Genomic DNA, 24,390 nt, shown 5'->3' on the forward strand with positions numbered 1-24,390 from the left:
GCATGGGTTACTGAAGACACCTTTAACGCGGATCTTTTAACAGCTGAAGTGCAGCAACGTTAAATACCCAGCTTTCTCACTCTCTCACACAATGAATATCCATAGTCAGATGTCATAGAGAAGAAGTAATCAAACTTTACATTAACAATGGTAACATCAACACAAAACATTGAGAGTACTTTACATAATTATATATTTACATATAGATACATTATTACTAATGAAATAATATCACATATACGTTGTACATGCAGATAACAATACACAACAGTAAATAGAGTTTGATGCAGAAAACAAAAAAATAATTCATGAAAGTAGCTGAAAAGTATATATCTGGATGAACGTGGAGACAGGGGTCCAGGAAGAATATATTAACTATCTGTCTCTATTTACTTATGCTATTTCCCTCTCAGAGCAGCATCTCATCATTTATCGCACAGTGTGAATAGGTTACAACCTAGATTGAAAATAAACATAGGTTGTAATATGATGCCTTGGCGCACTCTGGTCAGAAACCTTATGCCATTGTTTCAGTTATTATTTTAACCCCAAATTGGTTTTAAAATAATCTGTCATGGTTTACTAAGCCACCAAAAAGCGATTTTATGTAATAACGTTTAACAAAAAAAAAAGCAATGGCCTTTATAACATTGGTCATTTAAAGATATAAACTTAATCTTATTTAGTAGCATTCAAAATATTTGACATGTATCGGTATGTTCATAAACTGACGGACGAAAGAAAGTATACACTAAAATGATTTCAGATGTTACCAAACTATCAATGGACTGAAAGAGCTGCAAGAATTATAAATATAAGATCAAATATACTTATCACACAAGAGTGGATACTATTTTGTTCCCGGTGATGTAGTTACATACGGGGTTAAGCAGGGTGCTGTTTCTGTCCTATTTTCATTACTTCCAGAAGCCAATAATACTCGTGAACACTATACTAATAAGAATTATATGTATTACGCTTGGGTGGCAAGGTCGTGCATTCTATGCACACACCTGGCTGAGATCAGCGAGTCCTGCAATTTATTTTTTTATTTGAAGAGCAAGACACGCGTTCTGGTCTTTCCAAATAATTATACCACAAAGATTTAGTTCTACGAATCGATTTCCTGAATGGTCAGTAGTTCCACAACACAATGCGAATGGACCAATCAGTGACAACAATCATTTGATGAAGTTCCCGAGTATATAGCATTCATTCTGTGCTGAAAGACTTAGCTAGAGCATACGGGGAAGGTGACGGCGGGCGATCTTTTGCAGAGGTGACTGGAACTGACAAAGTTATCTCCCCTTCTTTCTCCTCGTCAGTTGACAACCCGGAGTCGTCGTCACTGGCCCTGGCTTGGGTGCTGTCCCCATCGTCGTCAGTTCCTGTCACAGTTAGCGTGTCTTTCTTCTCCACTTCTTCAATAAAACTCGTTTCCTTCTCCAACTCATCCTTATCGTCCTTTTCGACTGGGTTCTCCTGAACCCTCTCAACCGTTGGTGGATCTCTTAATGTCGTGTCCAGCTTCTCATCTAACTCATCACTGACGCATATTCCAAGATGAGAGTAGCCAGGAGGGGTGTCGTCAACGCTTGTCTTCCTCCTGTAGTTCAGCCGGTCATATTCCTCGAGGTTCTTATTGAACGTAACCCTCTTCTCCTTCTTCTTCCGTATTTCATCGACTGATACATATTCATCCGAGGTTCCGCCATTATTACAGGCCTTCCCATTCTTTTTATTTTTTCTAACCTGTTCTGATGTCACATACATGTCAGGAAAGTCGTCACTGTCGTCATCCATCTTAAATCCATCGTTGTCTTTGAACTTCCGGTCTGATCTGGAGTCCCAAGGGGAGGAATAAACATCAGTCGTTGGACCAGGGGTTCCAACTGTATGATACAGAGGTTCAATGGCTACCGACGGTGCGCGCCTTCTTGCCGAACCGTCATCCACGTCGGCGTACAGATGCTCTTCCAGGTAATTATCGTTGCGGATTCTGGTTACCTTATCGTCTTGGAGTCGGCGTCTAGAAAGTAAAACGTACTGTATTATGGGTCGGAAAACAAACGCTCGATGCGCTGAACATATTACATGCATTTTCTGAATAAATGAGTGCATGGGTGACTATGGTATTACGCCGCTTTTAGCAATATTCCAGAAACATCAGTTCTTTACGCATTTCACACATCGTGTGAATCAAACACGGGTCTTCGGCTTGAAAAGCCAGCGCTTCATCCACGAGGTTGAGCCCATGAATAACTGAAAACCCTGTACGACAACCAACCCGTACAAGAATGTATATATATAGTTTTGTCGTTTAACCCTGCACTCAGCAATATTACAGCTGTAAATAATATAGACCGCTGCAGACAACCCAGTGATCAACAGCATGAGCACTGAGCCAAGTCAGCCAACCTGATCATCCGATGCCGTTAGTCGTCTTTTACGACAAGCATATATTAGGTTGGTGAGGACCAGTTCTAACCCAGGTCTTCGTGGGATGTATAAGGGTACTATTCGCATACGATACTTTGAGATCATTACAATGACACGTAGAAAACACTATGCTTATCGTAATTACAAATACGGATGTATGTTTATCTCATCTAAGTAGAGTCCAGAAAGCGTCATATTACAAGAAGTAAAGGAAAGTAAAGAGAATAAATCGCATGCACAGAGTATGCATGTTACAGAAAGGTCAATAGTTGGGCCAAAATCTTAACAGCTGCCATAGCCATACCGAGGGAGTGAGTGCGTGGGTTTAGTTTTACGCCGCACACAGTAATATTCCAGATGTATGGTGGCGGTCTGTAAATAATCGAGTATGGACCAGACAATCCAGTGATCAACAGCATGAACATCAATCTGCGCTATTGGGAACCGATGACATGTGGCAACCAAGTCAGCGAGCCTGACCACTCGATCCCGTTAATCGCCTCTTACGACAAGCAGAGTCGCCTTTTATGGCAAGCATGGGTTGCTGAAGGCCTATTCTACCCGGGACCTTCAGAGGCCCCATACGGAGGGAAGACTGACTGACTGACTGACTGACTTCGGTTTCACGCCGTTTTTAGAAATATTCCAGCTATTACTACCTTGGGACTTTGTGAAGACGTTACCTGTATATCCACAGTGCGATGAGGACACCAATGCCGATGATGAGCACGCCACCGATGATGCCGCATGCTAATGCTACTGCTGTCGGTACGGCTGAAACACACACATAAATAACTGGTGAGGGCAGACAAAGGGGCATTATTTATATAATTATAGCCTTAACATATCGATAGGTGTTCTGTAGAGGTCATTTTATACATTATTACATAGTGTCCGAATCTCTGCTCACGGGTCAGTATGTACAGGTTATGTATATGGTCATTATATAACAGCCATTGTGTACGTAAGGCCATTAGACTGGGATACAAATGTTTTTGATATACAGGTTCTTTTGTATTTTTTGTCATTGATTAGTTTCTATGCACAGTTGGTCATCAGATACAGGTAGCCGCTATGTTTCTTGGCATAAATCTGGTTATATTAGTGGACTTTTAGTTTGATGTCCTTGTGTTTTGTATTTAATACTACAGAATATGTACTACCCAACGCCCCTTTATAAAGCAAGCTACCACATAACACACAAGGATACCCCAACCGACCCCTGGTAAAAGGAAAGACCTACCGCCCTATTCAGAGAGCTGTCCCAACGCCCCTCGGTATAACGATCTACATTTTAACGAATTAGCCTGAGGCTCTTTGATGACTTTGATGGGAAGACTTACCTTTCCTGTGTTCCGGTTGCCTCTGAGGTGGTTCTACAACTTCCGGTTGCGATTTGTTGGGCCATTTGGCTTTGGGGGTGACGAGTGCTATAGAAACAACATAAATTACATCTATACCATATTCGTTACACACATACATTATTATACAGTGACATAGCTATTTTGTTATTACGTGTGCAATTTGATGCATATGTTTATTGCATAGGGATGAAAATAACCTTAATACCTAATTGGTTATTATTTTCAGGTCATTTTACACATATGCCTATTAAATAGTGATGCAAATAACCTTAGTACAAATCTGGTTATTATATGCAGACCATTTTCTACATATTGTTCTTACAGTGATACTGGCAGCCTTAATATACAGGTGGTCAATATGAACAGGTTTGCCCATGCTCAGTTACTTATTCAATTGGGAATTATGTGCGTTTCGAATAATCCTGTTTTCCCACGCGGGTTACTTGCATGTTGGTAGTTTTTTCAGACTGGCGCAGGTGCGGTCTGGTGCCCGGAAGTTGCTAACGGTTGAAGGGCGACAGATGATGTAACGGAAACTATGCAGATAATGTTCTAACAGTGTTGAGTTTGAGTAACTGCCAGTTACCCAGAAGCTATGCATAGTCGGGATGTTGTCCCCATATGCCCGTAGGCCATGCTGCATGTCCTATTGATAGTGTTACATACCTGGGGGCGCGGCAGTTGTCGTGGGTGACGGCTGTAGACCACACGTCAGCTGAACTTCCTCGTCTTTAGTAGCTGAGGAGAATACAGAAGAGTTTTAATGAATACATAACTAGTATTGAGTCTACATTTAATGAACATAAAATCACAATTTAATTTGCATACAGAAATCTTTGAACTAATATGTTTAGGTACAAATATTACATGTTGTGTTCTATACCGAGAAAGGTGGGCATCATGAATGTTTTGAGGATTTTTTGTTGTGAACACGAGCGTTGAATTTCGCACAAATATCCAGTAGGATAGCCATGGTCCCTATCTCTTTGTTCAGAATATGAGCTAAGACCAAATATATAGCACACAGAATCGAGAGGTTTACAGACAACTTTACTTTTACTCCTTCCATCACAATCATCTCATGTCCACCATGGGTGAGTGAATGTTGTCCACAGCCACAATTAGCAACAGTTAAGCTGTATTTAATAGAGTCTTAACAAGTTCGACAGTGGGAGGGGGTGAGTTTAGTTTTACGCCGCAATTAGCGATATTACAGCTACATGGCGGCGGTTTGTGAATAATCGAATCTGGACCAGACAATCCAGTGATGAACGTCATGAGCATCGTCTAGTTGGGATACGATGACGTGTTGACCAAGTCACCGAATCTGAACACCCCATCTCGTTATGCTCCTCTTACTACAACACAAGAATCATGGTTTGGTGAAGACCAATTCTATAATTATTAGATGGCGATACATTTTATACAGTGTCAAATTTTATACGAGTATGTTCAGTCATGTAAAGTTAGTAACCCTATGCTAAATGCTTTTTTAAGTGTATCATTTCTTTTTTGCTTGGCATGTAATTTACATGTCCTACAGGCAGAAGAAATGACCAGGGTCAGGAAGACTGTATTATCCAAGTGATTCTACTGCGGCTCGGGCAGTGTAACTACCTTCAAATCCTATCCATACAAACTCAGGTGGAGTCTCATTTATCACCAAGCGGGAGATAGCGCCGTTCGTAGAGTTGAGGATGGAGACAAAGGGATAAGGAAAATAAGGGTCGTGGCTTGCGAGACACGTAATCTCATGTATTTTGGGTTGAGCTTCCATGAGTAATTCTGAATCCGAACACCAGGTGGAGCCAGGCTTGTTGAGTCGCATGTCAACTACAAATGCTGATACTCTCCCCTTCCCTGACCAGGAAGTAGGTGTCGCTGCGCAGGCGCAGACTGAACCTGGTGGTGGAGGTACTTCCCGTCTGGCGTCAAACATGGCGAACAGCGTTCTCCCCCTCATCGATACACTGAGAGGACTACAAATGTTGGCAGTAAAAGTGTCTGGAAAATAAACATGTCAACTAGTTTATACACTATCTTAACCAAACATTTCATAATGTCAAGTAATGAAACGCATTATTAAACTAAGAATGGAAGATTGGCAGATTAGATTTTAGTTTAAGTATTTGAAAACAACGACAGATGATTACTGTATATTTAGGAGATAAACACACTGTTTTTGAAAATAAGAGGTGTATAACGAAATTATAATAGCTCTAAATTTGATTTATAGCGTTATTAGCGTTATATACCTCTGATTTTCCAACACAATATGTTTATCTCCATTCTACCATTACCGTGTTATTCAGATTTTAAACAAATACTTAACGTGTTGGAAAATCAGAGGTATATAACGTGATTATATACCTCTGAATGACTTTGATTAACCCATCACGATCCAGTATTTACTGAAGTCATGGTAGAATATATAATATATATGTATATAATATGTGTGTGCGTGTGCGCATGTGCGTGTGCGTGTGCGTGTGCGTATATGACAGTTGAATATGTTCCTCAGATACACACAATGAGCTAATGCCTACACCATGTAGGCTAATATATACGGGACAATAGAACTCATAGCATCTCTTGACTAGGTATCTGGAGTGCTGGGACAGTTTGGTTCAACTGCGGCAAGGCGGCGGGATAGCCTAGTTGGTAAGGCGTTGGCTCGTCAAACCGAACACTCGGGTTCGAATCCCCCCATGAGTGCAATGTATGAAGCCCATTTCTTGCGTCCCCCGCCGTGATGTTGCTGGAACATCGTTTAAAAGTGGCGTAAAACAAAACTCAGTCAGTCAGTCAGTTAGTCAGCCAATCGGTCCACTGCGACATCGCTTTTGGAGGAGCTATCTTTGCTAGTAGGCATTTGTCATCGACGTCATTTGGTTGCTGTCATTTACAACCTAGTATGAACACACTGATACAGATAATTTGCTTTCCATCGTGTAGTGTGTAAAACAACAACATAAAGCTTCAGACGTCGTTTCCGTGTGGGGAATCGAACCCGGTCCCTCCATGCAGCGGACGAACGTTTTAATCACTAATTACACCATCGTCCATTATAAAATGTGAGTGGGTCAGTTGGGTTTGCACCCTACATTTAGCAATATTCCAGCAATATCACGGCGAGGGACACCACAAATGGGCTTCACACATCGTTCCCATGCGGGGAATATAGAATATAACAAAATTACAAAAGAACGAAGTAAAACTGTACGTACCATTAACACAGACATAGTCAATGAGAGAATAGCTGGAGACATTTCTATGTTCAACCGGTGAACAGGCTGGCGAAGCTTCGGGCTTCTGGTCTGTTTTGATGGTACACTGTAGATTTCCAGAACAATCTCGGTGGAACGTCTCCAGGTGGTCCAGAGGGTACGGGAACAAACAGTCTCTTCCAGCGGCCATGTCACAACACACATCCTTCCACGCATCTTTACAAGAAAACGAATACGGGCAGGCGGAACTGACGGCGTGAACTCCATACAGCGCTTCTCTAATGGCGATCTTGTGGGCCGGTGGGCATTGCATCAACAGATTGGAACACTCGCCATTGCACACGCTTGCCGTCTTCTCTAATATGGCAGCTTCAATATCTGTCGGAAAAGAAGAATCGTAGTTTGTCGTCTAACCTTTTCAGTCAGCCTTTAAATTGCATGTATATTTTCGAACATATAATGGTTGTGCTACCAAAACGCAACCGATCTTCAGCTTTATGTTCATAATGAGGTAATAGAGAGCTCCACTTTTTTCACTCAGCTTTAGACTTCCCTCTCAAGCAACTGCCCAAACCGTAACTGTTGTTATCAAGTCCATATTTGCGTTACCTGAATGCGTTAGCAGGGACGGATACAGCTCTTTGAGAAACGTAAGAGGCGACTAACGGGATCGGTGGTCAGGATCGCTCACTTGATTGACACATGTCATCGGTTCCCAAATGCGCAGATCGATGCTCATGTTGTTGATCACTGGATTGTCTGGTCCAGACTCGACTATTTACAGACCGCCGCCACATAGCTGGAATATTGCTGAGTGCGGTGTAGGGGTGCACACTATAGAGAAGAGAAGAGTGGGGTGCAGACTTCATTTTCACCTGTCTTTCAGAGGTCATTTAACAAAATTTAGGACAAAAGGGAGCATACTATCCGCCTACGGTTGGTTATGCCGAAAGTAATACTGTTATGCAATGATAAACAGAGCACGCACCCATACGCACACAAACACACACACACACGCACGCACACACACTACATCGACGAAACAGCAAATTGTAAAATGTGAGTGATTGAGTAAAGCTCTTCTGAAAGTCCTTAGCCAAATTCTTTTACAATATTATGATATACGTCCATTAATATAGCTATACATTAAACACAAATCACTGACCCTGCCTTGTTTCTAATTATTTTGCCAGACACACCTTAAACATTCTATTTGACTCTCTAAAGCGATGTTCATAACAAGGAAATGCATACCCGGAAATACATAAATCCAAGAGATGAAGAGGGCATGAAAAATATTCATATTAATTCCACCGATATTCCTCAGGTTAGTCCATTATTTGTATAAACCGAGTAGGTCAATCCGTGAATAAGCAAACCGAGTAGGTAAATCCGTGAATAAGCTCATGCCTGTACGTGCATCCTTCGAGTAATGTATTCTCACACGAATGCTCTCTCAATGAACCGCGAGTGATGGCCAAGGCTGCTCGGTGATAAGTGATTAATTAGCTGTCAATCAATCAATCACCTGTCATAATAAAGGAAGTCAAGTTACTGGAGGCAAGTAAATGATGTTCCGGGGGGTGAAGTGGGCGTGTATGTGAACATACTCGTGGTGGTATTTTTTAAGACTATTTTGATTAGAAAAATAATTATTGTTTGTAAATACTGATTGAAGTAAACCGTTTAAAATGCCGTTTAAATGGTTCTTGACATGACTTAATTGAGAGTATTATTTGATTTGATACGGGATTTCTATTGGTGTACAATGTGCCAGTGTACAGTTCCGCGGACACTTTTTAAGGTTAGGCTGCATTTTATGACTTAAAGTTGATTGGCACAAGGCTACACTGGAACCCACCACATAAAGCATTTTCCTTCAATTACACTTGTCGAGATGTGAAAAATGAAGATCTTCCATATTTTTTAGCATGTGACTGCATGATCTATTAAATGAAAGCATCGTTTTCAGTGAACACAATCAAAGAAGCACGCTTCGGAAGTGGGTTTATTAACGCGGTGTTGGTGTGTCTCTTTCATTACATGACGTCCACATAAACAATCTTGCTCGGAGGGAATTTTACACTTCACCTTATCAAGTGACATTTTCCCCTCGAGGTACTCGCTTCAGGGGAGACAATCATGTACTTTTCACCTGGGTCACGGGAAAATTAAATCATTCCGTTCCTTATGAAATATGAGAGTTTAAAATGACTTGAGGAAGAGGTATAAGTGTATTTAAATATGTCATCATCGCCATTTTACAAGATCAGATTTGCTTAAACACATGCAGATAACATATGTACAATGTTCTCCAGGTTTCTTTCTAATTTGAAATTTTCAGGGGCGACCTGTATACATCCAGAGGACAATGATTTTCGTCTTGCTGTCGCTATAAAACAATTACACAGTTTCACAAATTCCTTTTAGTAGCCTGTCATAAATGTAATTATTCTCTGAAGCTTTGCTTAGCGTGCGCTGCTTTAGAGGCCCTGTTTGGAGCTTTATTTGAACGGTGCGTGGATATTGAGTAGAGTATCCGGACTCACGGTTACCAAACTAAACCAATAAAATGTATTTGAAGATGAAAAGAGGAAGAAGATTACCTTATTTTTCCTGGAACGGTGCACCATTTTCGAATTCTGAGAAATAAAGATATAATTGGGTTAGTGTAATATGTTAGAATATCAGCGGAACAGACACTACATCGAAAAGTCCATCGGCCGTTGTTGTCCGTCTTTTAGTATAACCCGGAATTAGCACTGTTCGCTACCGTTTGCAAAACATCAAAATGGCTGCGGCAGGTTTGCCAGCTATTCCCCCGAATCTAAAACCGATTCAACATTATATGAAGACAGCTTCAGAACATGACAAAAGAGACCCCATTGTCGCCTACTATTGTGAGTATATTGAATCGTCGACGTTGAACTAATTTCCTTTCATAAGGCAATAAACTCATTTGAAAGGTAGTCAGAGGCTGATTGTAATACTAATAGGTATGATTCATGATCACGACAGTTTTAACATGCTCTCAAGGGTCTGTTTGTTGAGGGTGGTGTTTTGATAGGGCATGTACCACCAAATAGTTTGTACACAGTTACATGTTTTAGTTTGGTTTCTATTCACTCTTTTGACCTTCATTACAGTAGATCACAATCTATCAATAATATCGTGTTTATCCTGTTATGGAGCTTGAGTGAACAATTATTTGAACGTGTACAGGGTTATGGGTGTGTTGTGTGAATCAAGGAATTGTGGGTTGTAATCATGACCATGTACACTATTAGTCGAGAGCTGCGATGCGGTCCTATACAGTCAAGACCTGACTCTTTGGCAGTCTACCCTCGCATCACAGGGATCAAGTCAGGTCATCCACCATACATTTTGTCTAAAGACCATTAGTCTACCGTACATTTCGTCCACGTACGATTCTTCCACCGGAATCACTCAGTTCATCAACCAAAAATTATTATTATGAAGTGAAGTAATTATTGTTGAAGTAATGCATTGTGTGCGAAATAGTTTGTAAAAATAGTAGTTATGATCTGTTACTGACCTAACTGGTCTATTAACAGCGACAAATACAGCAGATATCCTATCATAAAGGAAAATAATTACATTAAAGAAACAGCTTCATATTGTTGATGTTAATCACTTAATGTTAATTTAACAATATAAAATGCAATTCAGACAGTTTAATATTACGCAAGGCTCCTTACACTGTAAACCATATTGTTTAGAAAGATCCAGGATATTAACACAGCTAATTAATGCTGCTTTGAACACAGATGTATAATATACATGATATACATCATGTACATCTGTGCATTACTAAATACATTCAGTTACGTGAAGAAATAGAATCAAGGTGAAAAAGTAAACTCAAATACCTCAAATTATTTGCAAGATGTATTTATTTACCATCTCAGATCGAGTGGATGAACAGTCTGCTTGTCATTTTTGGCAGTGGACAAAATCGATGATCGTCTTTGGTGGACAAGTGGTCTTTGGACGAAATGTACTTTGGATGAATCGACCTGAATCCTGTCAAATAAACCAGAAATCCACCCACATGTCAGTGCTGGTAACTTAAAAATGTTCATCATGGTTCATGATATCGGTCACTGGATTGTCTTGCCAGTGTGGTATTCTAGCCTTACATCAATCTGGTTAAACATTATACAAGTGCTAACAATGTAACATGTTCGTGGGTGTTATGCATTGGGTTTCGTGGGTGTTATGCATTGGGTGTTTTGGATATAACACTATTATTGCCATGATCAACTGTGTAGATATATGGAGCGTTGATATAATTGTTATCAGTTAACATGGGGATAAGATTCTTTTTTTCATCCAAAATAATTATTCAGTAGAGATTTTAGTGCTTAGTTATTTTTTTATTTTCAAGTATTGGTACTGTGTACATCACCATAAGGTGGAATGTGATAGGGCTACAACAATTCGGTTCAATTCAACAAAAATCGAATCTGACACCTTAGTTTTGGTAACCATTGTAACTATTTCAATTCAGTATCTATTGAAATTATTTCCGTACAGTCAGAAGGTAATTTTGACTTCATCTCAAGCAGTTTTGAATGCTGAAATAAGGTGAAGTGTGAATTGTTGACATCCAGCTAATTATCAAGTGAGAATTGTTAATAGGAGACATCACCAAGTTGACGATGGATTTCACACTAAAAAAGGACTCTTTAAGTTTAACGAAATTTGATGTTTTTACTTGTATGAGGAATCGAAAGTGATCAGAATAAGGGTCGTACATCAAAAACTGAATCGAATCGAGGTCGTAATGAATGTTTGCGGTCCTAGAATTTGCATGTTTTTCTGTGTTTATTCTGTATGTTTGCATGTGCTAGACATGTGTGTCTGCATCATGTAAAACCAAGGAGCAGTACAGTATTTTCTGTGTTTGTCTAGTTGATCAGTACCGGTATTTTGACATATGTCACCCAACAGGTCGACTGTATGCCATGCAGAAAGGCATGGAGATTGACATGAAGTCCCCCGATTGTCGGACATTCCTCGTCACAATGATGGACTATCTTGAAAAGGTGAGAAATGGTTGTACGATTGTGTAATTGCCAGCGTTTGCGATCATGTTGTACTAAGACTTGTTGGAAAGGGGCATCTCTCTTACACTAAAGTTACAGTCTTAGCAAATATGAATTATGATTCTGGCCATCTAGAAACCTTGCCGAAAAGACTCACTTCTCCGTAATAACACAACTACTTCTCATTATACTTCATTGCACTTTATGGAATATTATACAGTTTATCTCCAGTACGCTGAAACAAACTTAATTAGATTTCTTGGAACCATAAAACTGCTGTGTTGTCCAGAGACGTTCTTTATGGGGTAGACTATTTGCCTTTATTGAAGAAAATTGTTGCAACATGCATACATGTATATGAACCTTGTTAGATTGTATAACATTATTTACAATACTTCATATGACCATGATGATGCTGATGTTTCACAGAGAGAACTGGTTGTTTTTCTGAATCATGATTGTGCATTTGTTTAAAACACTCCCAAAAATAGCTGTATGAGGCTGATGCTTTTGAAGAAAAAGGTTGTCATGCCACCATAATTCTGATTGTGAATTTGTTTAAAACACTCCCAAAAATAGCTGTATGAGGCTGATGCTCTAATTTCTAAAGAACAAGGTTGTCATGCCGCCATAATTCTGATTGTGAATTTGTTTAAAACACTAAAAAAAATAGCTGTATGAGGCTGATGCTTTAAAGAACAAGGTTGTCATGCCACCATAATTCTGATTGTGAATTTGTTTTGTACATGTTCACCAGGCCAAGGATGAGGCTGACTTCACAGAGAGAGTTGTTCATTTTCCTGAATCCTGATTGTGAATTCGTTTAGTAGATATTTAATCAGGCCAAGAAGGAGCTGTGAGAGGCTGATTACACAGAGTGAGGTTGTCATTTGTACTGTATCCAGATTGTATATTTGTTTAATCATGTAATATACCTTTGTACAGGCCAAGAAGGAGCTTTATGAGGCTGATGCTATACAGAGCGAGGTGGTTGGACAGGCCCATATGGAGAACTACGCTCTCAAAGTCTTCCTGTTTGCTGACAATGAGGACAGAGCGGCTAGGTTCAACAAGTAAGTTGAAACAGGCTACCCATTCTGTCATGGCACCAGAATTTGTACAATGTATTCCATGCTTGTTTCAGAGATTCCACCCACATTAACCGAGTTTTAGATTTATGTTATTCAGTGCTTATTTGTTAATTTGTTACCATGGTAAATATGTACCAGTAAGTGAAAAATATTTGTTCGTTAATATTTTCTCTACATGCATGTTACAAGTGTTGTGAGGAAACATAAGGTTAGAAGAAAAAGCTTAAGCAATTATAATGTTGAACTGAAGCATTGTACGTACCATTTAAATCAAGGGTATTTAATATTTTCACATAACAAATGTTTGCGTTCACTTCTGTCAAACAGGCTGGTTTCTGTAATTGCATGTTTACAGTTGTCAGAGTTATTATCAAAAACTGTTAGCTTCAACAACACTTTTTGGGAGTAGTTGCATTGCTTTCACAGCATGTGGAATAGCAGGGTAGTTAAATACAATTCACACCTTGTTTCCATTCACCAACAAATACAAATAACAGGGTATCAAACTCATAATAATTTCAGTCAGACCAGAGGGCTGGTACCTGCCTGGAAATAATTTAGGTTTGACACTAATGACAGTTGCCATAATTTATCATCCAGTTGGAATTCATCATTTATTTTTTGAAGTGAATTCATAATGATTTGTCCTCCTGAAATATGATGAATATCATCATAGACATGTCTAGATTTTAACCTGACCATCAGGCAGGTGAATTTGAGTCCGTGTTGAAAAACGCCTGTTCTGGCAGTCGGACAGCCTGGTATTTTAAGTGCTGCCAATAAAAGGTTTAAACAATGCTTTAAATGAGCATAAGATGGTAAACATAAAATTATGTATTCCTCCTTGTCCTGATGGATGCCTATGCTTATCTCCTCCCTCTGTGCGAAGATAGTGGAACACTTGAACTCCCTTGATGTTCCCTTCTAATTGAAGCGGATGTACTATACACTCACCCTTTGGGAGCCTCCCTTTCCCGCCAATAAGGTCACATGACTTGCCATGCTTGTCACTCTCTCCTTCATCGCCTGATGAGGACGGTTGGAGGCTCTTTGGGTCCCAATATAGCGATACGTTTTTGCTTTAATTTCGGTCCTGTAATCTAAATATAGTGTCAAATTTGCAGGATTGTTATTACTATTGTCTATATGTAAAATTTATAAATTTTCTTGTGTTTTGGACACATATTTTCATCAACGTAGACATGGTCTAAGTTGATGAAATCATGTTCCCTGTGTAAATTACGGCTGTCAGCAGTTGATCAGTCCTTGGGACACATTATACACAGGATTTATCATTACGCCCAGTCAGAACTTTGAAAATATATCTCTAATATACTAAGACAAGGAGACAACATTTCAAGTGCCTATTCATCCCAGTATCTACTGAGGCACCTATGGAAGTATTCTGCAACACTATCTCAGTATGGATGAGAACCGTTATACTGAGGGCCTACAAAGCAGCAAGACTCGTGTCTGTGTGAGCTTCCAATCCACACGAAGTGAGAGCCTTGGCGTTGACACTTGCTCTACCCGGAAACTGCCTGCTAACAAATATAATGGAGAGCTGCTTTTGGAAATCGAATACGCTGTTTGCCAATCACAGCCTACAGGTCATCGCCACGGAGGCGGTCACTTGAATTCACCAGTTTGGGCCACTTGTTGGTGCACAGCAACTGACAGCTCCACAAAGGCGCTGAGTTTCACTCACCCTTTTATCTCATGACTTGTTGAGACCAAGGCCCTCTACATAGTTTAATGGTTGCTGGTCCATGTGCACGTCTTGAACAGGCTAGCATGGTGATTATGACCCTGTACTCGTAAGGGAGAAGGGTTGCAACTGGTCTTGACTTGAAATCTTGACATACAGTTGGATTAGACACTGCCAGGATGCCAGCTGATCATATACCATCCTGTTCCAGTCAACGAATGCTTTAAGAGAAGAGAAGTTTGCCTGGATGTGCCCCCCCTCCCCTACCCGTCCTCCCCCATCGCACAGATGAGTATTGGAAGAACAGATACGAACTGTCGGGGAAGTACTGTACGTACTTATATGGCAGTCAAGAGAATCCAGTGTGGCTTGACCCAGCACCGTTTCCATTGGATTCTGTAAGCATAATAAGCAAGAGTCAGGATAAGGAAAAATATGTAATTTTCTGAATGAAACTGATATTTTATACTTATCCTGACTCATGGTGTCAAGCCCTCCCACAGCCCCTCTCAGGCATGCTGAATTCACTGTAATTCACATGTCGGGCTTATGAGATTTGGAGAGAGTGGCAAGCATGGTGGGTCATGTGACCGTACTGGCAGGAAAGGGAGTCTCCTGATATGTGAGTGTATTCTTCATCTGTTTCAATTAGAAGGGAACTTCAAGAGATTTCAACTATCTTAGACGGAGGAGATACGCTTCATATGTATGAGTGAGGATAAGTATAAAGTATAAAATGTATTCAGAAAATTACATATTTTGTTAAGTGGTAAATCCTGATGAATGATCTGTTTGGAATATCAGAGAATTTTTCCAGAACTTTGCTGAAGAAGTTTATCGGAACTTTTACTTAATGTTTGGTGTGTCATGATTATGTCAAGCAGTTGTTTTGATTTTATATGATGTTATGCCCTTAAAAGATCAATTGGACCGGTCTTGCTATTCTTCTTTTATTAATTGCAGGGTTTTGTTTCAAGTGATTGTTGAATATTTTGATGTCATTGTGTGGGGTGCTGTCATTGTGATTCATTTTTATACTGTAATGCTGTACTGATACACATTATTGGGTATAATTCATCTCTATAATATGTTTACATTTGTGAAGATTTCCATTGTTTTTAATTTCAGATACTCTGGTTACAGTTCTATACATAGATCAGTACAGAGGAATCTTATCAGTGACATGACAATTAAACATTTGGGTTTAATTATGTAAGAATTGTGTTATTATAGATGAAGTATACTATCAAATGAGTATAACAACAATTTGACGAGACCATATTGATTGATTTTCAGAAATGTCGTGAAGTCCTTCTACACTGCCGGGATGTTGTTTGATGTGCTCACAGTTTTCGGAGAGCTATCAGAAGATGTAAGTCGTTCAATGACCATGATGTATTTTACTAATACAATATGTTTCATATCCCAAAAGTGATTTCATCAGATATGATATCATATATTTGGTACACATGTGGTTTGAATCCCACAGAATCGTTTTTTACACATAAACTAAAATAGTTGTATATAACACAGGGCTAACTCTGTTCAAATTCTTCAATCAAAGGGAGGTAATTGAAGAAAAGAACAATTTTCTCTGAACATTTTGTTCCATATATTCAGATTCAGATTTACCATGATGATTCTTTATTTATCCATGATACATTTGAGTTGAACAAACTGTGTTCCTTTCATGCTCCAACATTAGCTGTTATTATTATTGAATAGCTGTAATTATTATAGAAACATATTCTTCAAATGAGCTGAACATGGTAACACTCTTACCACCAGTCCAGGTTTAGGCGTCTTAAGTCTTTATGACCATTCAAATGAGGATGATAACAGTACACTTATCAAATTGTAAGCCCACAAAAGACACCTCCATTACAAGCTCCAACCAGTTGCGTCATGGAAAGATGCTAGTCAAGGGAGATGACTCTAACATAATTTATGAAAGTCACGCTTCTACATTTTCTGTTTATATTTCTTCAAGATTGAGAAGAACAAAAAGTATGCCAAATGGAAGGCTGCCTACATCCATCGATGCCTAAAGAATGGAGAGACACCAATACCTGGCCCAATGGCAGAAGACGGGGAAGAAGGTAGCACGGATTGCACTGTCTAGTTACGATAACCTCACCTTCTGTCAGTTACACGAAACCAAATATTTTCCCATTACCTGCAGTAGTAACTGAGGTAACCACAGGGTTTGGGTGGTTGTCCTTGCTGACTTGGGTGACTCATGTCATCGTTTCCCATTTGAGTAGATAACAATTTAAGAAAACATTAACTTTATCAAAGTAAAGTTTGAACTACTACACTATTTACTTCCTACATTAGTTGTTCACAACTCAATACCCATATAGATATGAATTAAATGGTCTTCAACAACCCATGCTTGTGATGACAATGCTCACTTGGTTTACACTAGTATTTGATTAATTGGTTAAAATCTCATAATTGGTGATTGGTTCATTTCAGCCTACTAATCGTCAAAAATATTGGCTAACATCATTTCTCCAATTTTAATGCTTGTTTCTAAATGCACAAGTAACAAAGACAAAACATGTACTTCTTTCAGGGTTTGTTTCAAATCTGAATTTGCAAATTTCACATCTTTCAAGGATGTTAGAAACATAAATTTCCTGGAGTCTTCAAGATTAAATCCATCATGACTTGGCACAAGCTTGTAGGGCTTATGAAAAATGTAACTGGCAAAACCAACCTTGTGAAAAATATTGCTAGTGCAACCAAGTGTTCTTTTTTTGTGTTCGATTATGAGAAAACATGATCCATTGCTTGGTGGTTTAGTCACAGCGACCAGTCTTCAATTATTTCAATTGATCGGACGGCCATGTCATAATACTGAGTTCAGTGTTAAATAACAAACAAACAAACCGACTGGAACTCATGTTGTTGGTTGCTCTGTGCAGGTCTTGCTGCAGGTGGAGGATCCCCCCAACCTGGGACATCAGGCATGAGCTCATCGGGCAACATGGAGAACAGTCTCTACACCCCATCATCGGGATCCTTTGCCCCACCGACCACTCCGCAGGACCCCCCTCAGAACGCCTATCAACAACCTCCACAGAATGCATACCAGGCACCCCCTCAGCAGCCAGCACCGACCCAGTTCAGTCAACCTGTGGTACCCAATACATGGACTCCACCCCCAAACCCAGGTCTGTATCTTGGGAAGGGTACTAGTCAAGGGAGACAACTCTTCTTGTCTCTATCTTGTTTGTGGCATGTCAGTTTTAATCTTACGAAAGGGATATTCATCCAGTCCATGTTGCAAAAATAAACTGCCATGATATGAAAATATACTGCCACGATTGTGCTACTCCATTAATGAGTAAGGACAACGATTGTTGTTATCTACTGGACGTGTATAGCATTGGTCTTCAGCACACCATGCTTGTCTTAAGAGGCAACTAGCAGGATTGGTTGGTGAGACTGGCTGACTTGGTTGTCAGAATATCCCACCTGACTAGATAAGGTTCATAATAGCAGTCACTTTAATATCTGGTCCAGGCTTGATTATTTGGTGTAAATAACAGACTATCATAATTCATGTAGCTACAATACTGCTCAGTTCTGCATGAACCAGGCATGTTGCAAGTGACTTTTTTCATGCAGGCCCAATAGGTTGCAAACCTTTATGGTGTTCCAAGTATTCAATATCATTGATGATGGAACGGTAGTACATTGTAATCAAGGAATCGATCATAGCATCTGTGATCGATCATGATTGGTTAATATGTACCTACATTTTTGTGTAATGTAAGCCAGTAAGTATTTACACTGTTTTCAATGTGAATGTCATTGACTTAATACTTATATCATGACATGTTTATCCATCTAGGGTCATGTAAGTCAGTATTTCGTAATAAAGGCAAGCTTATAAGCACATAACAGGGAGATCCCTGATTGCCTTACACAACTGCATGTGACCCATAACGGCCAATGCCAAGACTCATGATAGTCTTTTATCATTCTTGCTTCATCTTTTGCAAACATGTTTTCCTTGTAATTAAACATTAACTTTTTGATTGATCATTAATCGATAATCAATCGTGTTGATAATCCAATGATCGATCATGAAATTCAACCAATTCCCAACACTATTAGATAGTGATTTAACAACATTCATGTGTAAGCTCAAGCTTTTTTTTATAATTGTAGCTAGCTACGCCCCTGTAAACAGTAAGCATGGTGAGCCCTGAATTTTTTTACTCTGGTTACATGGCTGAATAGGTCAGGACAACACATCCCTGTACCTTGCTTATTTTTCTGTGACAGGTGGTGTACAGCTTACAACAGAACACTTCCAGAAAGCAATGAAGTTCTGCAAGTACGCCAGCAGTGCTCTCCAGTATGAGGACTCTAAAACTGCTATAGACAACCTACAGAAAGCTTTGCAACTTCTGACCACAGGTCATCACAGCTAGTCAGCATGTAAACACTCTTCTACAATATGTGATAATAGGGACTAGCGTCATGTTTCTTCTCACAGCTTCTTGTCAGGTCGTAAACTGATGCAACATTGTATGGGTTCAGACACACAGGACAGGGTTTCTTGGCGGGTGCTTTGATAAAGTAATTTGATTGTCAAGAGAGCTGCTTGACATCAAATTTTCAACAAGCATCTAATTGTTACAGCTGACAAATCTGCATGAGCTGCACCTAAATATACACAGCAAGTAAATCATTGTATGCTGATCGTGTAGGGTACAAGCAGCACACTGTATTTAGAAAGACAATCATGCTTGCTGTCCAAGGGTAAGGATTAATATGTTCAGATGAACCTATGAAAATAGTTTGCACGTCACGCCAAAAACTACAGTTTGATTCTCCACGTGGACACTGTGTGTGAAACTCACTTCTGGTGTCCCCTGACGTGGTATTGCTGGAATATTGCTAAACGCAGCTTGAAACTAAATTCACTTACACAAACAACAGATCAACTTTTTTGCAAGCATACCACTGTTTAAAAGTTTAAAAGACAATGATGAGGTGACAGTTAACTAAACATTACTGTCTTCAGATGGGACTTTTAATGTTTGTAATGTTAAAATTGCTTTGTGAAAACTGTTGACATATTCAGTGTTAAGTGATTGTTAAAAGGTCTGAGACAGAGTAATACACCACTCTGTACTGAAGTCATGTTTCAAAGGGTAGTGGGGTGGGCTCGTGGTTGAGGCATTCGCTCGTCATTCTGATGATCAGGGTTCGATTCCCCCATTGAGCACAATGTGTGAACGCCATTTCTGGCGATACCTGCTGTGATATTGGTGGAATATGAATTCACTCGCTCATCTTATGCCTTATGTTGACGTCTTTGCCAAGCGAGGGACAGGACACCGATGCTGTAGAGTATTGAAGGAACAATTGTCTCTATATTAAACATAAAGTGTTTTGTTAATAATTCTCCTGGCCCATGTTTTCTTTAGATTATCCTTTCTAATGGCTTTTACATAGTAGAAAAAGTGATTTTGAAATTTGTGTATTAAGATTTGCCTTAGAGATATGGATTTTAGTAGGAAGTTGACGTGGAATAGATTTAAAGTCAGCTGTGTGACAAGAACAAGGCATATTCTTTTACTTTTAATGTTAGTGTGGATTGGTTTATTGTGATAAATTGTTGAGTGTAGATGTTGGACAAACTGCTTGTTAGAAAAAACAGCTTAAGTCATGATCAATGTTCTGAAGTCACTAAGGAATGAATGTTTACAATACCCACCAGCTGTTTGTTCCTTGGTTTGCGGGTAGCCTGCAGTATAGACAGAAGCATTGAAGTAGTTGTGGCTCAGGGTACAGTTGTACAAAGTCAAGGTATCGTAAGTCTATGTGATGGGAGTTACGATCACCTTGGTGCTGAGATCACTTTGTACAGCAGCACCTAGAAGGTCAGCCCATTTGCCAAGTGGTGTAGTACTTGTACATGATGTATATAAATTTACCTGAAACACTTGACATGGGTCTATATATACAAACGTTCTTCATCAGGAGTGTAATAATCTCTCAAATTTGCTCATATTACTATCCAACATGGTTGACATTGTCTTAAGATATATTAGATTCTTGTCCTATACCAATAGCTATGATTCAAGTTGTGATATATCAGTTTAACTCTCAAAGAAATGATTTCTACAAGTCATTTTTAGGTGCTATGCTTGAAGTTTGAAACAGGTTAGCATCACATCAATATATAGAAGTTTAGTATTTTCTTTGAGTGGCATTATTTAGAAGTTGGGGAGGAAAATGAGGCCAAACTTCTGAATAAAGAAGTTGTTAATTCATAAGGCTTGTCTTTATGTTAGATTAGTATTTTTTTGGTCATATAATGTGAGATGAACTGTTTGAGTCATCTACTGCTAGGGAGCCCCATCATGGGAAGGTAGTCCCATTGTCAGAGATACTCAATGCTGGGGTCCCTCGGGGATTTTGAGTGAGAACATGTCTCCAGCAACCCTTACTGTTCTGTGATGTGTGTGGTCAGATGATCAGAGGTACTCAGTGCCGGGGTCCCTCAGGGATTCTGACTGCGATGTGTCTGACATACTGTCTTGCTGCATTTAACATAAGTAATTCATGCAAGCAAGACCTTCTCACTCAAGCAAGACCTACTGGCAAACAAGGATAAGTTGGACTGGACATGAGAACATTTTACAAAAAGTAGGTGGAGCACAGCAATGAGCAAATCCATTTAATTTATGAAAGGTAGAGCAGATGTAGGCTAGTGCACATGCAGTGCATGACGATGAAATTGATTCCGTGCATAGCTGCACATGCCTTGCTTATAAGAATTCCACGTGGTCGGTGTAGTAAGTCTGTGCAACCTGGGGCACTTTTGCTCATAATGGCAGGCAACAATGGGCTGTACTCATACATGCTAATATGGGTCAGTTGTCAGGCCGGTGCTCAACCAATCCCTGATTGCCAGTTGTTCAGTAATAATGATAATTATGTGTATAGTGCACCAGATCCTGACCTTTAATCAAGCTCAATGTGCTACATTATTACCTGGCCAGTGAATCAGTGTGCACTCCATTGTTATTCTCACCTCCCAGCTCAGTATGCACTAAGCTTCCTCTTGGACACTCCAGTCGTTGACTAAACATAAAACTGTATAGGAAACTCTGTACACTTCAGTGGGCCGTGTGCAGGCACTTTGCACACATTGTCGATAATAACTAACAAGAAACCAGGAAGTATTTCGGTCACTATACTTTATAATCAAGTATTACCCAAAAGCACAACCATGACATAAATATTCTTGCACTTTGCTATGAGTTAATAAACTTTAATATATTGTGACCAGAAAGTAGAAAGTTCTTCCAATATTTTAACAACTGTGTAAGCTCCAAGTCAGTTTATGTTTATCTTTGGAGTGTAGTCTTTGCAGTTTGTGTTCGAAGCACAACTGAAAAGGATTATGCAGCTCTGTTAGCAGCAGGAGAAGGGTATAGATATTCCGGACATTGATTGTTGATCGTTTGTTTATGTACACCCTGCTGAAAATACATTCTTAGAAATTTTGTTGATATGTCACATTCCTCTTCTGATTGTACTTAAATAAACTGATTGTTTTGAATAAAGAAGTCCCACTAGTTTAGGATGTTATAAGTTGTCCTAGGATTTTCACCATGGTCCTTTAAAAGAACATATTTTCAGAAATTGTCATAGAGGGTTTTTCTGATTGAGATGTTCATCTGCAAAGAGTTGTTTGGAAAGTAGACAGAAGCGATATGTTAAGACTGATGATAACTATTGCCCTTGTCCTAGGTATTGTTTGACATTAGCTTGAAAATAGGTTGAGTGTCTTTATATGATTGGAAAACTCACATAAATGTACTCACATGAAATAAGGATTTCAAAGTTTTGATTTTAGACACAAAATGTTAATTCTGTAAGTGTGTAGTATTTTTGAAAAAGCATTTTGCAGTAGCACTCCCAGAATATCTAAGTGTTTCTGCAGACATCTGAAGAGCACTGGTTGGCCAGTTCTGAGTTGTGTCCCTTGTCCACAGCAAGGGCTCCTTTCAGGAAGCAACCTTTACTGAGATCATCCTGAACTCCCATTCTTTAGCATTGCACTACGGTTACCTTAGTGACTTGCAATCACCTTAATGCCTTGTGAAAGGTGGCCCAGGTCGCATGCTTTTGGGTTTATTCAAAGTGTAGTCACCTAGACTTGCATCTTTCATCCAACCCTAACCTGACATATAACAGAAATATAACTGGACTATTTGATGCAACATCTGAAGCCAGCTCACTTGTATAACTGTGTCTGGTGAACAGCTCCCAATGTACAAACTGCTGGATCAAGCAAGGGAGTCAAGGGCATAGCTACCATTGTGGGAAAAAATGCACAGACTTACTCATAATTGTTGCTCTAAAGGTTTGGCAAACCCTTATTAATATGTGAACATATAGCTTAGCAACCTATTGAGCGTACACGAAGTAAATGGTTTGCTACTTGCCTGGCGGCTGCTCATCCTCTTGTTCCTTACTACTAGTATGCCAGTCTATCACATGTTTTTGTTGACTTGATGACTTGGGTAAAGTTCGCGTCCCCTCTTTCTCTCTTGGATAGGTTATTGTGTAATAAGCGTTATCAGATATATCATACATTCAGTTGTATATGTAATGAAGCATAAAGGCACTTGTGAGGAACAACATGTCCAGAGGGGCATTGTACAAAATAGCCGTAGGACTGAGATTGTCGTAAGTTACGTTAATGTGTGGGAGTTACGATAGCCTTCACTCAACGGTTGTTTTGTACAGCAGCACCATGCATGATAACTCTCCATATGTGTGTACTTGTGGGTACAGTATTTGTTCTTACCAGTAACTCCTGGTTTTAGCTTTCTGTGAACCTTGTATATGGATACTTGGTCAAAGACACGTTTTTAGGTAATACAGTAAGTGTTTATGTTGTTTGGAATTTGTCCCAAAACTGACATGAGTATGTCGGCTTCAATTTGCAAATGAGGCAGAAGACAGTGTCCACTAAAATTTCTTTGCTTCATAGAATGGTAAAGAATTGTGATAATAGTTGTGCGTATGTGTGCCTGATGTTGGCAAATTTTGTAACATTTATCTCTGATTTGTAAATAAAATTGTTATTACGAAGGACTTGCTTTGATTTTCTGGGAGGTTGCTCTGTATGAATGGGTAGCCACCTGGATCGGTCGAAACTGCCATGACTTGGTAACTGGTTGTGAATAATTACCTTGCAAAATTTGAGTGTTTGTTGTTTCACACCATACTTAGCATTATTTCCACTATTCGATGGTGGTCTGTGAATAATGAATCTGGACCAGACAATCTTGGGTCAACATCAGTGTACACACTTGGGATACAATGACATGTGTCAACCGAGTCAGTGAGTCGGAGCACCCGATCCTGTTAGTCGTATCTCATGACAGCATGGGTCGCTTAAGATCAGTTCAAATCTGGCTTGTGCAGGGTCAGCTCACAGGAAAGCAG

At 39.5% G+C, this 24,390-nt stretch overlaps 2 protein-coding genes across 2 annotated transcripts; one reads left to right on the forward strand and one right to left on the reverse strand.

The window, feature by feature from the left end:
- Positions 1-178: 178 nt before the first annotated feature.
- On the reverse strand, positions 179-8,384 carry LOC137286896 (uncharacterized). The gene is made up of 7 exons (XM_067818915.1): positions 8,285-8,384; positions 7,031-7,408; positions 5,421-5,807; positions 4,470-4,541; positions 3,783-3,869; positions 3,123-3,213; positions 179-2,029 (listed from the first exon to the last, which is right to left on the reverse strand). Exons 1-7 carry the CDS (start codon positions 8,331-8,333, stop codon positions 1,213-1,215), a joined length of 1,881 nt encoding a protein of 626 aa, XP_067675016.1. The 5' UTR covers positions 8,334-8,384; the 3' UTR covers positions 179-1,212.
- A 1,372-nt stretch (positions 8,385-9,756) lies between these two features.
- On the forward strand, positions 9,757-24,033 carry LOC137286897 (vacuolar protein sorting-associated protein VTA1 homolog). Its single transcript, XM_067818916.1, has 7 exons — positions 9,757-9,930; positions 12,005-12,099; positions 13,045-13,172; positions 16,195-16,270; positions 16,889-16,997; positions 17,829-18,077; positions 19,198-24,033. The coding sequence occupies exons 1-7, from the start codon at positions 9,822-9,824 to the stop codon at positions 19,344-19,346; spliced, it is 915 nt and encodes a 304-aa protein (XP_067675017.1). The 5' UTR covers positions 9,757-9,821; the 3' UTR covers positions 19,347-24,033.
- The last annotated feature ends 357 nt before the right edge of the window (positions 24,034-24,390 follow it).

The sequence above is a fragment of the Haliotis asinina genome, chromosome 6 (assembly GCF_037392515.1).
Source record: "Haliotis asinina isolate JCU_RB_2024 chromosome 6, JCU_Hal_asi_v2, whole genome shotgun sequence".
Classification (NCBI taxonomy): Eukaryota; Metazoa; Mollusca; class Gastropoda; order Lepetellida; family Haliotidae; genus Haliotis; species Haliotis asinina.